This window comes from Ceratotherium simum, chromosome 24 (genome assembly GCF_057802395.1).
Source record: "Ceratotherium simum simum isolate JZ-2026a chromosome 24, ASM5780239v1, whole genome shotgun sequence".
Lineage (NCBI taxonomy): Eukaryota > Metazoa > Chordata > Mammalia > Perissodactyla > Rhinocerotidae > Ceratotherium > Ceratotherium simum.
The window spans coordinates 14,506,070-14,526,024 of NC_141923.1; the positions used below are offsets into that span (position 1 = coordinate 14,506,070).

General features: G+C 36.5%; 1 protein-coding gene across 1 annotated transcript in view; it reads left to right on the forward strand.

The window, feature by feature from the left end:
- RPS6KA5 (ribosomal protein S6 kinase A5) overlaps window positions 1-19,955 on the forward strand; it is a 170,762-nt gene that overhangs the window by 102,084 nt on the left and 48,723 nt on the right. The window contains exons 4-5 of the mRNA XM_087448053.1: window positions 1,682-1,797; window positions 5,062-5,169. Of these exons, the coding sequence (XP_087304179.1) occupies window positions 1,682-1,797; window positions 5,062-5,169 (224 nt within the window). The remainder of the gene's footprint in view (window positions 1-1,681; window positions 1,798-5,061; window positions 5,170-19,955) is intronic.

A 19,955-nucleotide genomic window follows, 5' to 3' on the forward strand; every position in this document is an offset into this window, starting at 1 on the left:
TGCCTCAAAGACAGGAGTACGTTGGATTTTTTTTTTTTAACGCACTTGCATTAGAGTTTCTAAGTGATTTTTTCAGAGACTCTAATGTTTATTCCAATGTAAAGAATTTTTTCAATTAATAATGCAGTAAGCATCTATTGAGTGCATACTGCATGCAGGAACTATATTGGGTTTGTAGAGATGAATACATTGATCCTGACTTTGAAAACCTCGGTTTGATAGAGAAAGCAAGTATGCAAATAAACATTTTCAATACAGCAAGATAGTTGTAGTGATAGAAGTCTTCAATAAGTACAAAGGTTAACGTAAAAGGAAGTGATCAACTCTGCTGGAGTGGTTAGTGAAGATGAGATAATTGAGTAGGACATTCAAGGATGTGTAGGAGTTGGTCAGCTGACCTATGGGTGCCTATTTCTGTGTCATGGCTAACTGTGGACACCATTTGTGCATAAACATCAGTATTAGATTTTAGTAAATAACTACTTAAAGGTAGGAAAAATTCATTGTTAGTTTGCAGGGATGCTATGTTCCTTTACACCTTTTTAATAATTAGCTTTGTGTTAAGATATAATTAAAACCTCTTGGCAAAATACAGAAGCTTTAGAAGGGCGATGCTTTTTGCTGGCATGCACTGTGTAAAATACATTGCAAAACAACCAGCTATTAGAGTTCTTTCATTCTGTTGCATCTGCTTTTTGGAATTTCAAGTTAAATGGTCAAGATAAAACAAAAATTTGTGAGTTTGTGCAGATTTTGCTTGTTCTTTTATCAAATTGTGGTAAACTTGACAAGTGAATATGCTTGGTATACATGCTTTCAAATTTTTTAGGAGAAAAGCTTTCAACATTTCTGACTATTTTCTAGGTGTACATTGTTTCTGAGAAACAAATATTGTGTGTTGATGTAGCAATGGTTAGTTTCTGATGAAACTATTGTCAGTTTATCAGTAAATGTCTTACAGCCAATTACGAACATCATTGTGTTTTTTAAAAATTATTATTAAGCTCCCTAATTTATTTCTCACTGTAGCCTTTTGTGTTTCATTATTCCTCTTGGGATAAATAGGGCAGATTGAAAGGGAAATGGGAATCTTCTGGTTTCAGGTGTTTGAATTAGGCCGTGTTGTGCTACTTTTACTTTTGAGCTATGTCGAGCAATAAGAAGGCTACCTGCTGCCTAATATACATTTTTGGAAGGGTACATAGACAGTTCTGGAAAATAGGGAATCTGCTTAAAATAGTGACTGGCAGCTATTGCAAAGGAAAGCCTGGGATTTTTGTGTTTTGTTCTCTTCATTTTTTGTTTTAGTTACATCGTGGCTGATGTTTTGGTACTCCACAGCAAGTTAAGTATTCTGTGCTGATGGCAGAGGCTTCTGATATGCTGTGTTTGAGGAAATGTAATTAAATATATGCAGATTTCGTGTAATAGTTTTAATGGCAATGCTCTATGCAAATTCATTTGATTGTGGTTTAGGATAGTCATTATCTTACGAAACTGTATTACTATATGAATTTAGTCATATATTCTATATGAAACTGTATACTATATAGTAAGAGTTGTACAAAAAATAATATATTAAAATCAGGGCCTTATGGTTAATCCAAAGCAATTAAAAGGGAATACTTCCTTTAGTTTATGAACGTAAGTCAAAGAAAGAAAAAATATATTTCATTTTTAGATTATATAAATGGTGGAGAGCTTTTTACTCATCTTTCTCAAAGAGAGCGTTTCACAGAGCCCGAGGTGCAGATCTACGTGGGAGAGATCGTGCTTGCGCTCGAACACCTCCACAAGGTAAGAGGCTGGATCTTTGGGATTTCTCTTTTTGAAAAGTCTGTTAACTGGGTAATGATGGGGCTAAAAGAGCTAATGTTTTTACACGTCATTGTCTTAGTGGAGATGGTGAAAGCACACTTACAGACTGTTACCAGTTTTCTTAGTTTCATCGTTCCCTTTTTAAAAAGCTGCTTTCCTTTTGCAGTTCCTGTGGTGTAGATCAAAAAGGTAGAACCTGAGCAATTTTTTGGTTTTGTTCATGCAAAATCCTAATGCTTATTACAAAGTATCTTTAGAATAAAAGCTTTTCATTCTTAAAATAGCCTGTAAGATGAAACCACAAATCGTAATGTCTATTTCCTTAACTGTGACTTACTCCACTGCAGAATCTGCCTGCCCGTCTTCAGGTGTATTTCCTGATTAGGTTGGAGAAGATGCGTTGTTTGAAAGAAGCGCCTACCTGCGTTACCCAGCTATCCTCCCACTCTGGCTCTCTCTTCCATTTTTTTTTGGTCACTGAGGCCCTGTCTTGCTCCCTTTCCCTTCCTCCTCCTCTATTGCCTCCATGTAGTAGGAACTCAGTTACTAAAGACTTTAAATGGAATTCACGTCTGTGATGCTGTTTGAACTCTATAATATCAGTTTAAACTTTTTAAAAAATATTATTTCTGATACTATTAATTTTGATCTGAAAACTTTTGACTAAAAAAAATTTTTTTTAACGTAATGAGGAAGCATTATTGTGGAAGCAAACAATCATTATATAAACTAGACTTGTGTGTATTTCCTTAGAAATGGAAAATGCTAGAGTAATTTTACCGAAGGGGTCTGACACCATAAGGAGACCAGCATGACTTTGGTCATAAATTAGGATGACACAGGTACATCATAAAGCCTCTATTCTTCTTTGTCATGTATTCAGATCCTACACTAGATTACAGATAAACAGAGATCAAAGTGCTGATTATGGAGCATAGAAAAGAATGGAGGGGTTGACCTGGTGGCGTGGTGGTTAAGTTCGCACGCTCCCCTTCAGCGGCCCAGGGTTCACATGTTCGAATCCCAGGCACAGACGGATGCACTGCTCATCAGGCCCTGCTGTGGTGGCATCCCACATGCAAAGTGGAGAAAGATGGGCACAGATGTTAGCTTAGTGACAATCTTCCTCAAGAAAAAAGAGGAGGATTGGCAACAGATGTTAGCTCAGGGCCAATCTTCCTCACCAAAAATAGAAAAGAACAGAATAGAGAGAACTGAAGGAAAAAGGCAAGGAAGAAGGATGAAGTTTTTATAGGGGCAGGGAGATCAGAATTGCAAGATGGAGGCAATGGATGGGAGAGACTGTGAGAAAAGATGGTAAGATAGAAGAAAAGAAGGAAGGCATCAAGAAAAGGGTAGACCTAGCCCAGAACAGAAACAAGACTGGGCAGGTGGAGGGAGATGGGGTTTGGAATAAGAATCTTATGCGGAGTGAATGAAAAATGTGTAAGAGCAGGAGAGAAACAGAAAAGGCCGAGGGGACAGGGCTGCAATGCCATGGAGAGAAAGGAAAGAGGAGCAGTAAGGTAGGGAGCTGTGCTGAAGGGGTAGGAGTAGACAGCTGGATTCCTTTTGGTAGAATTGTCGTTGTGGTGATGAGCTTCATGCCTATGATCATTTTTGTGGGATATGAAGTAGTTAGGACCTCTCCGTACGTGAACCAAATTGGGCCCAGGACTAGGCTGAAAAAATCTTTGAGTTTTATGGATAGGGGTGTTAGATGTAATTTTTTATAATATAAAACGTAGTGGAAATCACCCTAAACACCAGAGTAAAAACAAATAAAATACAGAGCTCTGACGGGTAAGCTAGTAAATTTAGCTTTTAATTTGTCTGAAAGTCTTAATTCTGTTAATTCTGTTTATTAAAGGAAAATCCATGAACATTCATTGTTATTAAAACAAGGTAATCAGAAACATTATATAAATGTAATTGACATGGAGTGACAGTTATATAGCAAATCAGAGCTCAGCTAAGTTTCTCTTAATCTTACTACCCTAAAAAGATAAATACAAAGAAGTATAACACAAAGCCAGTAATATTAATTTTGATATAGTTACTAACACTGAGTTTCCCAGGAAGAGACAAAAATGGGAGTTTACTTGGAAGTGATGAGGTAAAGCAGATGGTAAATGATTTATTCCTAAAATCTTTTCCAGAGAGGTTGTTAAAAAAAAAAAAATGTCCTACTGGTTAGATGCTTATAATGCTTCAAGTCAGATATCTGTGCAGTAGGCTGTAGATGTTATCCTTCCTCTCTTTCTTGTGGGGCACTCCAGTTCTTGGGAGAAAATTGCCTAGTATTTTTCCTTGTGTAATTTTTTATTTCAGTCTTAAGATTATTAACAGTCTGCTTTCTCATACACTTAGTGTTGAGGAAAGCAGTGTTTCTACGTTTACAAACGTTTAATTCAGGCTGACATAACATGAAACATGGAATTCACATATATCAAGAACTTCTTATATGACTTGGGTAGATTTATTTATGTTATACAGCTAAAGTAATAGCTGAAGTATTTTGCTATAAAACTTACATGCAGAACAAAATGGAAGGATATATAAATATTACCTAATTGATTTACTTTGCTCATTTAGAACTAAAGATCAACTAAAATTAAATTACAGTCTTCAGCCTTTATGTTTAGGAGCCTATTATTCAACAAGCCTTTATTAATGACCTATTTGACACACGACACCATGCTAGATACTAGATAAATGCATAAAAAGTGAAAAACAGAGTTAGCCTATGGTTATATCAAGACAAATAGGAAATACCTAGAAAATATCAGTTATTTTTAGGTAAGTACAATGTGAATATAAGTGCTGTAGGAATACAAACAAGAAAATGAGCAGTGTGGGATCCTGTGAGTCAGCAAAGCCTTCTGGACCCGTTGGGAAGGGACGGACATGAGTTGACTAAGAAAGCACCTGAAGGTCATCCGGAGTGAGGATGACATATACCAAGAAGAATAGGGACAGGAAGAAGCAGTCGTCGGCAGAGAGACCATACAGAAGCTGGCCAACAGGAATGGACCCTCACTGTATAGGGAATGAAGACATGATTAGAGAGGTCCGGGGAGCCCAGCAGACGAACCCCCAGTGGAGGAATTTACATTTGCCCTGGCCAGTGACTAAGAGCAGGAGAATGCCTTTTTTTGGTTTATTTTTAAGGTAGATAAGAAAGATTTTCCTAATTTATTTTTTAGAAATTATTTTAAAATGCATATTTGTTTGTTTTCACAGTTGGGGATTATATACCGTGACATTAAGCTTGAGAATATTCTACTTGATTCTAATGGCCATGTGGTGCTGACAGATTTTGGTCTGAGTAAGGAGTTTGTGGCTGATGAAGTGAGTATTATATTTTAATTTGAAGTTAGTAATAAGAGAATGTAAACAATGATGAAAAATTAGCTATAGAATAAGCATTTAAGGGGATAGTACCATATGGATTATGGATTTCTGTGCAGGTTTGCGGGGAGGAACATTTTGACATGAATGACTGTAAAGATTTTTAGTTTAAAATGACCATGGAACCATCCTGTTAGAGTTGCAGTAAACTTTTAATGGATATATCAGAATTCCACAGTTTAAAACAAAACTATGCATTAACTTTCCCCATAAAATGTAACTGAAAAATTTAAATAACCCTTTGGTGCCTTTAGGAGAGTTATGGCTTAGATGGTAGCCAATAGAGAATTACAAAACAAAGCACATACAGTTTACATTGTAATTACAAAGTAGGTCATGTCATGATGGCCCTTTGAATTCACTGGGCGAGAATGACAAGGATCTACTAGACCTAATTCTTTAATAATCTTGCTGTCATTTTAGTGCATATGAGCAAAAAAAAAACAGGATTATTATTTTTGTAGTAAAGAACTATAGTAAAAATTTTTTGTAGTAAAATTTTTTTTGTAGTAAAGTAAAATTTTTGTGGTAAAGGACTTTGTTGTTATAAAACACATCATTCTTGAGTTCCAAATTAGGTGTATCTATTTCAGATTATTTGCTTTTTGAAATATTGTCAAAGCAGTCCTAGGTGAATTAGATAAGTGCCAAAATTATTAAAACTAAAGATCTCAATTTTTTATCATATCTATTTTCATTCAGTTCACTTATTCAATAAATATTTATTGATCAACTCTACTGTGCTAGGTACTGGATAATACAGTGATGAATAAAATAGAAATTGTGTCTGCCTTCGTAGAGCTGTGGTTATAGCAGTATATTGATTATCTTTGATAGAAAAATCATAGTTATAAAATAGATTAGATGAATTTTTGAGGAATTTACTTCAAAGTTTGATTTTTAAAACTTTTTCTCCTTTGTAAAAATTTTAGTGGCAACTTCAGTAAAATGTGACAGATGAAATATGTTTACCGTTGCTTCCTCACTAAACCCCCTAGTAAAAGTAAAGTAAAGGAGTAAAATAGGTGTGCACTCCAAAGGGAGAGAAGAAAATAGCAACCAGATTTTGGAAGATGGACAGCAGAAATACTAGTTGTAACCAATTTAGCATCCCTGATCACAGCTGAATCCTAAGCCAATAATGTGAGAAGCCCCAAAGCAGGCTAATTTGTACCTCTGACCCCCAAAAAGGCTTAGGAATTGGGGGTACCAGGTATCCCTCAAAGTAGGATACAGGACACAGGAGGATTGGTTGGAAGTCTGTGTCAGAAACAGGTAGCCCCCAGATCCCATGTCTACCCTATTCACACAGGCAGCTGTGCCTTCCTTACCCTCATGGAAGACTGAGAAAGTTAAATAGACAGACTGGATTCAGGGACGTTAGGCACAGCTGAGGCTGAGGACACCATATGGAAACTAGTGGGTGATGTGAAAATTGACACACTGAACTATGGAGCTCCCATGGCCTCTTTCTCCTACCTCACTCTGAGAACGGTGGCTTCCTAGACAGGAGTTTGGAGGATTCCTCTCTGAGAAACTGAGAACAAGAAATCTGCAGATGCTGTTAGTTGGTGGTTTTGCCAATGAACTGGCCCAGCCAGATCTCCCTACAGAGATGCCTGTGACATGACAAGCCCAGCCTACTGCCACAGAAGCCTGTTTGTGATGATGTCATAATTTCTTTTTATATTTTGATTTCAATATAATTAGTTTCCTCTGTCATACTGTGTATTTAAAAACATTATTCTGGAGCCCGCCCTGTGGCTTAGCGGTTAAGTGCGCACACTCCACTACTGGCTGCCTGCGTTCGGATCCTGGGCGCGCACCAGCGCATCGCTTCTCCCGCCATGCTGAGGCCGCGTCCCACATACAGCAACTAGCAGGATGTGCAACTACGACATACAACTGTCTACTGGGGCTTTGGGGAGAAAAAGGGAAAAAAAGGAGGAGGATTGGCAATAGATGTTAGCTCAGGGCCGGTCTTCCTCAGCAAAAAGAGGAGGATTGGCATGGGTGTTAGCTCACGGCTGGTCTTCCTCACACAAAAAAAATAAATAATTAAAAATAAAAACATTATTCTGAGAAGGGGCCCATCTGCTTCAACAGACTGCCACAGGGTCCTTGGCATGTAAAGGACCCCCTGCATGGAGGGGTTTAATGATCACCTTTTCTTCTCTCCATGGAACCATTCATACATTTGCTCATTCACTCCATCAATATTTGTTGAGGGCCTTCTACCTGCTTCACATTAGGCTAGGTTCTGCTAATGCAACAATGAAGAGAATCACTTAATGGATCTTATATTTATGGACAAGCGTGGCTGATCACGTGGCAGACTTTGGCCCTGGGGGACAGCAAAATGTTAGAAACAGAAACAAAAATAAACAAAAATCAAGCATGGGTCAGAGTTGTTGGGTTTTAATACAGTAATATAAATTAGTCAGAAGTGCTGTGTGACTAAATCAGCTAGGTCACTCCTCACAAGAGAGGCTTGTGTTTTCTGCTAGTCGTGTCAGCAGCTGTTCCTCAAGGGAATGAAGGGAGTTCTCATCAGATGCCATAATTTTTGAGCACTTAGTTGTTTAGGTGCAAAAATGAAATATTGGGGTTCAATCTAGTAGAGAAGTAATTTATAGATTCCCTTATTACTCACTGAGTACAGCCTAGCTGTGTTTAACATAGGTGTTATGGCTGTGTGTATAAGCTTTACAGTTTCATCTCTTTTCCCCTTAGACTATCAGCTCATTCTCCCTCTTAGCCGTAGAGGACGTACTGTCATGCTGAGCTTCAAGTTTAACTCTCAGGGCTCGGGTAGGAACTGTCCTCTTCTGAGTCCCCTAAAACTTGACCTACTGGCCCTTTGTTCCCCTGATTCCATCCAGCACCTACCTAGCAAGTTTCCCTGCATAGACCCTTTCCACCTTAAAAATATTCACATCAAACGATTTCTGTTTTGATTGGCTAGCGTTCCTTTTGGTTTCACATGGCAGCCCGACTCACTTATATCAAAATATCTTTCTTGGAATGAGTTTCTTTTTTGTCCATCCCCATTCTACTGCCTTGGTTTCTAATTTAAACTCCAATTTAAGGAGTGTCCTCCTTGGTTTCTAGTTTATACATAGAGATTACCTATCTGTATCTCTAACTGACCTCTCTCCTTTTCAAACTCTTTGTCTTCCTCTTGGACCCCTTTCTATCACCATTTAAACATGCCTAGTCTCTCCTGTCTTAAAATTTTAAAAATGGAGAGATGAATGGATGGGTGGACTGACTGAAAAACTGATAGATAACAAGAAAAACAATTTAGAATCCCATATTGCCTTCCAGCTATTGTCCTGTTGTCCTCCTTTGTCAATATTTGTCTCCACACTCTCTTCAGTTACCCACATGTCCCTCACTGCTTAGTCCACTCCAATTTGGCTTGCACCCCAGCCAGTTGAGTGAAACTGTTCTTTGCCGAAGTCACTATTGACCTCAATTTTAGACACTTTTTAGTCTTCATCTTACTTTACTGCCTGGTCGTGTTGAACTGGAAAGTGCCTCTCACCTTGGCTTCTGTGACACCACACTCCCCTGGCTTTCCTTCTCTCTCTCACTATCTTTTGCAGGCTCTTCCTCTTCTACCTGAGGGTTCCTCACAGTTCAGTCCTACGTTCTCTTCTCTTTTTATGCTACATTCTCTCCCATCATGGTGGTGATTCCCAAATATTTATGGCCAACCCCGACCTCTCTTCTGGGCTTCAGACCCAAACATGCCTATAGTGTATCTCCACTTGAGTCTCTCATAGGCTCCTTAAGCTCCACGTTTCCAAAACTGAACTCGTCTTCGCCCACCCGCATCTGCTTTTCTTTCAGTATACCACAATTTTATGCGTTACAAATTAGCCCTCATTTGGTCTGGGAAATTTGTTTCTACTTAATTTACAGGAATTTACTTTTTATATATGTTTGAAGTTTCTGTTCATGGTGTAATACTCATCTCTCTGTATACTTGTTAATTTAATAACTCAACCAATATTTATTGAGTACCTACTATGTGCCAGGTATTGTGCTAGACCCTAGAGATGCAGTGGTGAATATAACAAATTCCTTGCCTTAATGAGCGTATATTCTATAGGTATTTGTCAAATATTCATATACTTGTTCCTAGATTATAGTTTGCTCAACTAGATTGTATACAGGATAAAATTGATGCTCAACTTGATTGTATACAGGATAAAATTGATTTATTTTAGAAACCTTAAAAATCGTTATATGATAATGAACACTTTACAGATTTCATACTTTTACTGATATGTTCTTTTCTCAACCACAGAATTTGGTAAATCCTTTGAGATTTTGAGAATAAAGAAGACATTTCTAAATATCTGCAGGCTAGTATATGTCCTTCATAGGATTTTTTGAGAGTACAGTTCAGCAAGTATTTGTTGAGTTCTTAGTATGAGTCACACAATCTGCTAGGTATTAGGTATATGATTCTAATGTTGAAGACTTTAAAGACATTTTTTAAAAGGGCATCTGTTCTTACCTATTTATAAACAAATAATGTCAAAATGATACATTCATGTGTTGTTAATTACCCTGTACTTAAATATGGTATATCCATTCTATGTTTTCATAATTTAACACTGAGTGTTTGAAATTTTCACAACAGATTACTAGCATGAATCCTCAGGTAGATACATAAAACTGAAAGAAAAATAACATGCCCGGCATTTAAAACAGAGGTAGCTAAGTTAATTATAACCCACTGCCATGGTAGCTGTACTTAAAAGGAAAAGGCCTATGGATTTGTGAGTATTTTCTCTTTCCAGAAAATAGAAAAATGCAACCTTTTCTCAGTTCAGCTAATGTTATTCACTAATTAATTCTTTGAACACATAAGAGGCATTTTGGTGTAGTAGAATGAACACATACTGAAGTTAGAGGATCTTGTTCGTTTCTCCACTTCCTGAGTATGTGACATTGGGCAAGTCACTTAGTCATTAACCCCTCTCAGCCTTAGTTTCTTCATCTGTAAAATAGTATTTGTCATATCTAGTTTATAGGATTGTCATATGTACACAGTGAGTTAATGCTCTTGAAAGTACTTTTTAAAGTGTAAAGCACTATATAAATATCAATTTCTACTTATAAGAGAAATTCAGATTTCTGATTATCAAGAGCGAAATTAAAATATATGAATGAGAATCTTAAGTTATTCTCCCTTAATTTCTTATTTGTAGGAAAGTTTTAAATTATATCTTTTTCTGTAATAAATGCCTAGTTAATAATGTCATTTGCAGGATTCTGCTGTTATACATATCTCAAGATGCCCAGGTGAGGTTCAGGATCCATAAAGAGCATGTTTGCATTAGGAATCAGATAACCCAGCTCTCTAAGGCAACTTTTTAGTTACCTCTGTCTCCCTTCCTGGTTGATTTGTAGTGACTTATATTCATGATTCTTTTCATTTGCATGTGTCCCTGAAGAACCTATCAGGTCTCTGTAAATAAGTCCTGTCAGTCATTTCCTAGAATCAGTGACTCTAGGATAATTTTCATTATTTTAAGGTAAACGTTGAGATGGAAGTGTTAGGAAAGCAGGAGACCTAGAAACCAGTCACAGTGTTCTGTTGCCCCAGTTTTTCCTCAACTCAAACAGTATGACATAGTATTCGGATACTAACACATTAGCTTCAGTCCATCTGTAAATTGTGTTTCTGCCAGATATCAGAGCAGATCCTCTACCTTTGGACAGGAAAGTGGGGGGAGGACAGAGATAGCTTTGTCCTCAGGTGTCTGCCTCACAGATCCCCCTATAACTTTTTTTATGGTGGAAATTATTGGCTCTGGTAAGATTTATTGATAATACTATTTATTATTTTAAGGCAGGTTCAGTGCACAAGTTCACTGGGCAGGTTTAATGTAAATTATGTCACAGAGCAAGCAGGGACAACTTTTGAATTGAGATTCTTTTCACAGAAATGTCTGTTATATTTTGCATTTGTTCATGTTAAATATATAATTTTTATTGACTTGAATGCTATATTTAGAAGTCACATTAATTCTGTATTAATGTAGAGTATATTAATCTATAAATAGATTATTTTAATCTATTTTCTAAGAAAGAAAGGGAAATGATTTAAAACCATGCTTAGTATCAGGGCCTTTCAAACCCGTAAGGGGAATTTAGCAGAAGAAATCCTGGAATACTAACATTGCATAAATGTTATTAGTAAATATTTATATTTTCCAAATTTTAAAAAATCTTTTATATTATATCAAATATTTAAAATACAATAAAAATAGGGAAAATGATATAACAGAATCCGTGCAGCCACTATTCACATATGTAGTTATGAATATTTTGTGGTTTTTTCCCACTCATTCAGTAAATACTGATTGAGTGTCCACTATGATTCAGGCACTGTTCTATCTAGGAATCTGGCAATGAACAAAATAGACAAACATTTCTCCCCTACACAGGGCTGCAGACGATAACAAGTAAGTAAAATATGTACAGAATATGTTGGATAGTGGTAAGTTGCAGGAAGACAGGTCCAATAGGCAAGAGGGGTAGGAAGTATCAAGGTGAGAAGAGGTTGCACTTTTAAATCAGGTGATCAGGAAAGGCCTCGCTGAGAAGGTGACCAGTAAGTGGAGACACCAAGGAAGTGAGAGCATGAGCCATATCACTATCTTAGGAAAGAGATTTCTTTCTAAGTACGGGGATCAGCCAGTGTTAAGGCCCTGGAGGTGGGTGTATGCCTGGGCTGTTTGTGGGACAATGAGAAGGCCAGTGTGGGGTATAGAATGAGAGGGTCAGAGGAGTAGGAAGTAAGGATGTGGTGGTGATCATGCAGAGGAAGGATTGTACAGATCGTGCAGGCACTGAAGAACATTCTAAGGACTGTGGCTTCTCTCAGTGAAATGGGGAGCCATTGGAGAGTTTTGAGTAGAAGAGTGACATAATCTGACTTATTTTGGAAGGGTAATTCTGTTTGCCAGGTGTGAAAGTCCTGTAGTGGGACGAGTCTAGAAGGATGGAGACCAGTTAGGAAGCTGTTGAATTAATCCCAGCAAGAGACGGTATTAGTTTAGACCATGGGGTAGCAGGATAGGTTGTAAGAAGTAGTCAGATTTTAGATATATTTTGACATTAGAACTAATGAAATTTCTTGATGGGTTAGATATGGAATGTGAGAGAACAAGAGGAATCTAGGGTATCTCCAAGGTTTTTGGCCAGAGCAGTTGGAAAGATGAAGTTTCCGTCAACTGATATGGAGTGGGCTGCTGTGGGGAGAAAGTTTCGGGTGGGTGGAGGAGTGCAGTTTAACAGGTTGAGTTTGAGATGTCTATTAGACATACAAACAGATGTTTAGGCAGTGTCTGGAATTTGGGAGAGAGGTCTCGTCTAGAGATACAAATTTAGAATTTAACAATATATAAGTAATATTTAAAATCATGAAAATTAAAGAGCATACAAACAGAGTAAGTATAGCTAGAAAAGAAAAAAGGACAAAGCTCTGAACTCTGGGCTATTCCAACATTAAAAGAGTCAAGAGAGGAGGAAGAGTCAGCAAAGGAGACTGAGAAAAAGGCACTGGGAAGTTGGGAAGAAAACAGGTAAGTACATTGTCTTGGAAGCCAGGTGAAGAAATGTTTCAAGGATGAAAATGATTGACTATGTCCAATACCATTGTTAGGTCAAGTAAGATGAGGACTGAAGACTGAGCGTTGGCTCATTTTAAACCTAAGAGGAGAGAGAATGGGAATAGACATATTGCCATCCACAAATATAGACAACTCTTGGGGTTTTCTGTGAAAAGGAATAGAGAAATTGTGTGGAGAGCATAGCAGAGGATGAAGTGGGGTCAAGAGAGGTCTTTTTTTTTTTAAGGTGGGAGAAATGACAGATGTCATATGCTGGTTGGCACAGTCCTGAAAAGGAAGTGGAGGTAGAATAATAATGAAATAAGAGAGAAAGGGGTGGGGCCAGCCCCATGGTTTAGCAATTAAGTGTGCGCACTCCTCTACTGGCGGCCTGGGTTCGGATCCCGGGCGTGCACCGACACACCACTTGTCCGGCAGTGCTGAGGCAGAGTCCCACATACAGCAACTAGAAGGATGTGCAACTATGACATACAACTATCTACTGGGGCTTTGGGGAGAAAAAGGGGAAAAAAAAGGAGGAGGATTGGCAATAATAGATGTTAGCTCAGGGCCGGTCTTCCTCAGCAAAAAGAGGAGGATTGGCATGGATGTTAGCTCAGGGCTGATCTTCCTCACAAAAAAAAGGGGGGGGAGAAATTGCTGGAACACTGTCTTTGAGAAGGAAAACTAAGCGCACAAGTGGAGACGTAGTCCTTAGCTAGTAGCTTGGTCAGTTCATCCTTAGAAACGCAGGAGAAGGTTGAGTTACTGGGCGCAGATGTGGCGGCTGTCAAGAAGTGGTGGTGGGAGCTTATAGAAGGTCTTTTCTGATTGCTTCTGTTTTCTCGCTGAGAGTGAGGAAGGGAAAGGAGACATTGGAGGTTGGAGGAGAGAGGAGAAGGTATAAAATAAGCAGTGAAGACAGTGGGAGAGTGAATGGATTAGGAAACTAGCATGTTTGCTGGGCAGCATTCATTAAAGGCCCACCTGAGGTTCAGGACCATGAATTTAAAGTGAACTTGGTCAACCTAACTCTGTGTTTTACTCCAACCACATTTAGCTGCATGAGTACAGACAAAGAGTGGGTAGTGGATTGAATTTCATCTTGTTTTAGCGTCCTTACTCCATATGTGTATAACCATAAATAATATATACTATTAGCTTATGTTTCTAAAATGTACATAAATGGCATACCATATTGCAGATTGTTTTTTGAGTTAATTTTGAAATGTATCCAAGTTGATAAATATGAACTGTTTCATTCATTTTATCTACTGTCTGATATTCTTTTATATGAATTATCCAGTTTATTTATCCATTTTCCTACTGAGATACATTTCAGTTTCTCTGTTTTCTCTCTCAGTGTTGCAGGTTTTTTTTCTGATGTTATTTGTTTGTTGGAGTTCTTTAAATATTCTAAATAACCATCCTTTATAATGATATATTTTGTGAATTTCTTTTCCAAGTCTTTCACTTGTCTTCAACTTTGTTTAATGGTGTTTTTGCCATTATCAGATTTGACATTTTAATATAACCAAATTTACTAATCTTTTAAGATTTAAATTCTTGGAATCTTTTAAAAAAATTTTTAATTGTGGTAAAATACACATAACATAAAAATTGCCATCTTAACCATTTTTAATTGTACAGTTCAGTAATGTTAAGTATATTCACATTGTTGGGCAACAGATCACTAGAACTGTTTCATCTTGCAAAACTGAACTCTATACCCACTGAACAAAAACTCCCCATTTTCCCCTCCTCTTAACGCCTGGCAACCACCATTCTACTTTCTGTTTCTATGAATTTGACTACTTTAGATACCTAATATAAGTGGAATCGTACATATTTACCTTTTTGTGACTGGCTTACTTCAGTTAGCATAATGTCCTCAAGGTTCATCCATGTTGTAGCATGTGACAGGATTTCCTTCTTTTTTAAGGCTGAATAATATTCCATTATGTATATATACCACATTTTGTTTATCCATTCATCCACTAATGGACATTTGAGTTACTTCCACTTATCAGCTATTGTGAATAATGCTGCAGTGAACACAGGTGTACACATAGCTCTTTGAGATCATGTTTTCAATTCTTTTGGATATATACCCAGAAGTGGGATTGCTGAGTCCTATGTTAATTCTATTTTTAATTTTTTGAGGAACTGCCTTACTGTTTTCCATAGTGGCTGCACCATTTTACATTCTCACCAACAGTGCACAAGCGTTCCGATTTTCCCACATCCTCACCTATATTTATTATTTCTGCTTTTTGGATAGTGGTCCTCCTAATGAGTGTGAGGTGATATCTCATTGTAGTTTTAACTTACATTTCTCTAACGATTAGTGACGTTGAGCATCTTTTCATATGCTTATTGTTCATTTGTATGTCATTTTTGGAAGAATGTCTCCTTTGCCTATTTTTTAATGAGGCTATTTTTTTGTTGTAACTGCAATAATGTTTCCTTTTAAATTACTACTATTATTGATTTGTGACTTTCTTCTTTTTTTCTTTTCAATTTGCTAGAGATTTGTCCATTTTATAAGTCTTTTTCCAAGAAACAGCTTTTGTCAAGCATCTCATTTTTCAGTTTCTTTCATGATGTTCCTTTCCTACTGTATCTTACAAGTTCTGATATATAACATTTTTACTGTTATTCTAATAATCTAATATTCATTGTGTTTTTTCCCATTTGGCCATGAATTATTTAGAAATTGGTTTTTAAGTTTTCAAATATTTAGACTTTTTTGGTTATCTTTTTGGAAATGAGTTCTAATTTTGTTGCTTTCTGTTTGGAGAACAAAATATATATGATTTTATTTCTTTGGTATCTGAGATTTGCTTTATGACCTATTACATGGTTAATTTCTGTAAAGGTGCCATGTATACCTGAAAAGATTGTGTGTTAGATATAAAGTTGTATATTTTCATGAACATTGTGCAAATCTACCATAGCTTCACTATTTTCCTGCTTGATCAGTCAGTTATAAAAGAGATATGTTAAAATGCCCACTGTGATTGTGGATTTGTCTATTTCTTCTTAAAGATCTCTCCATTTTTGCTTTATATAGTTTAAGGCTCTTCAAAAAATTTTGAGACTGTTCAGGCTTGGAATAGTGTTCTTTCTCTAGTGAAATGCTCCTTTTATTATTATATAATGACCCTACCTAATTGTAATTATCCTTTTTGCCTTAAAAGTTCATTTTCCTGCTATTAATAAAAGTACTCCAGCTTTCTATTTGTTAGTGCTGGTCTGACATATCTGTTTCCATCTCTTTACTTTCAATATTTCTTTGTCATTATGTTTTAGGTGTGCCTTTTGTAAATAACATATAGCTGAATTTTGTTTTTGATCCAGAGAGTTTCTATCTTTTAACTGGTGAGTTAAATCTGTATATTATAAGTACTGATATATTTTTATTTACTTCTCTTATCTTGCTGTGTGTTTTTTTTATCATCATTTCTCTTTGCTTTTTTCCCCTCCTTTCCTGACGTCTATTTAAATGATTAAGATTTCTTTATCTCATTTCCCCTGAAGGTCTAGAAGTTACATGTATTCTATTTCTATTATTTTAGTGGTTATTACCCTGAAATTTTTAACTTATGTACTGACTTAGAGTCTAAAATCAACCATTATGTCTATGGTTGTCATAACCACTACAAGAACATTAGAATGTTTTAGCTTCAATTATCCATCTCATTTAATATATAATTGTTACTTATTATTTTAGTCCCACCTTGTGTTATATTTCCCCAAATTAATCATTATTGTGTAATTATTATTTTCATTTGATAAATTCAATACTTGTTTAGATTTTTCTTATGTTTCCTTATTTTTTCTGCTCCTTGTTACTTCTTACATCTTACTCTTTTCTTGTGAGTTCAGTTTATTTCTGGAGTACATCCTTTAGATGTCTTTTTAACAAGGATCAGTGAATAATAAACTCTATTTTTGTTGTAAAATGCCTTTATTTTGTCCTGCACAGTCAGTGATAATTTAGCTGGGTATAAATACATCTAGGAATGGACTAGTTTTTTAAAAATATCTTTGTATTATAAAATAAAATAAGAAAACAAAAGTCTTTTCTTTAGTGAATTATTATAAGGCAAACATTCTTATCACACCACTCAAGTTAAGAAATGAAATTCACTACCTATGGATGTATTGTAATTTAGTCTGCTTGAGACTCTTGCAACATTCAGGATAATTTTCTCAAATATATCTTCCAGTTTACAAATTCTCTGTTTAGTTGTGTCTACTCTATTTAATCTGCCTATTTTTATTACTGTATTTTTTTCATTTATATAGTTTTATTTGATTCTTTTTCGTATCTTCTAATCTTTTCTATGCTGCTATATTGTTTTATAGCTGTTTCCTTCCTTTATGTCTTTCATCTTTTACAACATACTAGTCTTTTATAGATTGTTTTTCTAGTGTTTCAAGTAATCCTTCTTATTGTTGTGTTTGTGGAGTGTAGTTCACTTATTTAGTAATTTTGAGACTCAAGGGCTTTATCTGTGTGAATCCTGGGCCAGGTAAGTTGTGAGAATGTCTCTGGTTCTGTCATGTGTTCCAGAGCATCGCTATGTTGGACCAGACTTTCTCACCTTCCCATACCATGGAGGGAGAGTAAATTCAGGCCCCAAATCTACAAGAGGCACAAACCTAGAGATTTGGTTTTACAAGAGGCATGTTTGTCTTTTAAGCTAGGGTCCAGGCAGAAGCAAACCTGTGCTAGTGGATGAGTTTATTCTAGACTTTCCTTTTGCTGACGGTTCAGCTTTCTTAGGTTCTGAGGTTTACAAGAGAATGGTAATTCCAGCCTGCCTCATTTGAGCTGAGAGCCTCATCTTTTGTCCTCACAAGAGTATTAAAACTCAAGCTTCTGGATTGCTGAGACCTGTAACAGCTTACTTTCCCTCCCTCTGTGCTGCTGCAGCATAGGTCATATGCCTACTTCACTGGTTTCCAGAACCTTCTTCATGGCTGGCACCTAGGGATTCCCCTTTCTTTCTTGTGAGCCTGGTCTTGGATGATTAGCGGTGCAATATTTACTTCTTTTTTAAAATCAAACATTTCTAGATATTCGTTGTAAGGAGATTTATTAAAATTAGATGGGAAAAAATACAGGGTGGGGAAAAAAAACCTTTTCATTGGTAATTTTACATTTAAGTCACAAATTTATCTATCTTAAGCAGATAAGATCGGGATAAAATATTGACAAATAAAAGCTAGGAATGATTTAATCCAGTGTTTATTGAGAAATGCCTGAAAGTTTGGCAGTTGAGTTCCTGTTTGGATCCTTCCTTAGAAGAAAGCCAATTTTTTGTCCAATGTTATCTGATCCTTCTCTCTAAGGAACACTGAAGCTTCCTTGATCAGCTGATCACGTAAGCACAAGAATACTCTGTATTATCTGCCAGGATGGTGCACACGCTGCTTTTACTGTTTTCTCATTCACAATCTTTTAAATCTGTGGCAGCTTTAGGAAGTAATGTTGTTTATTAAACAGTATGGACTTAAATGCTAAATGGATTGATTGCCTGTCTCCTTGAGAAAAATATTACTGTAAAGACATTTTGAACAAATAATAAACAATACTCATAATAGAATTTAGCTATGTTATCCTAGCCTTTTTATATCATAGTTCAGATATAAAATCTTTCCTGCCCCCACCAGAGACCTTCCCTTGTCATATCTCATCAGTTTGTCTTCTTGGTAGAATTATTTGAAAGGCATTCAGTATATACTCTAGATGACATGCATCTTCCTAGGCAGATAAACACAAATTCAAAGTTAAAATTGGGGATATTTTTACAAATAGAAGATAAACTCTTAGGAAATTGGGGTTGCCTAAAAGTTAGTATACTGCAAGTTAGTACACTTCCATTGGGGCAGAGGAAGAGGAAGCGATACAGAATTGCAAGGGGCTAAAATGGCAATGTTTTAAAATAACAGCAAGACTTAAGAAATGCTTTATTTTTGTTTACTCTTATTCCTCAGTAACTGGAACTTCCCAACACTTAAGCTTTAATTTTTCTGTCTCCTGGAATTTGTATCAAATAAATAATTATCTATTAATTATTTATTAATGTAGACACTACCTACTCACCCCCCCTCCAAAAAAAAACAGAGAAGCTAAAATAAAAGAGAGCTCAAATATCACATGGAGAAAGGTGGAGGAGATATCTTTGAGCACTTTATGTGGTTCTGAGCCTCCTCTGTGTCAAGACAATAAAGCACTGAGCGGCATAGTTCTCATGGTCAGGTAAAGTAAGACATGGGAAGTGGTGGTGACTATCAGACCTTTCTTACATTAATCAATAAGATCTGTATGTTTCATACCCTTTTTACACTAAACTTATGAATATCTAATGTTTTGAAGAAGAGAGTACAGATTTTCATGGCTTTCAGTTTGTAAAATTTAATCATTTCTCATACTTGGAAAGAAATATGCATGATTTAAGAATGGTTTGTGACATGGATCTGCCTATAAAGGGAAATGAAACTTTATATTTGCTAAAAGACTAGTTTTCTAAATAAATAAAATTCTAGAGAAGCAATAAATTAAAACTTATTATCTTTCTACTCATAAACCAGTTTGGAGAATGTTTTTCACCTTATCTAAAGTTGATTTAGGATATAATGCTTTAAAGGTATCTTTTTTTTTTTTTTTGAGGAAGATCAGCCGTGAACTAACATCCATGCTAGTCCTCCTCTTTTTTTTTGCTGAGGGAGACGGGCTCTGAGCTAACATCTATTGCCAATCCTCCTCCTTTTTTTTTCCCCAAAGCCCCAGTAGATAGTTGTATATCATAGTTGCACATCCTTCTAGTTGCTGTATTTGGGACGTGGCCTCAGCATGGCCGGTGAAGCGGTGCCTCGGTGCGCGCCTGGGATCCGAACCCGGGCCGCCAGTAGCAGAGCGCGTGCACTTAACCGCTAAGCCACGGGGCCAGCCCTAAAGGTATCTTTTAAGGTGAGATCAAATGACAAATACTATGACTTAGTATTTTTTATGTTTCTTTATGTCAGCTATACAGTGATTTTTGCTTAATTAAATCCAAAAGGGGGCTATTCCATAATAGA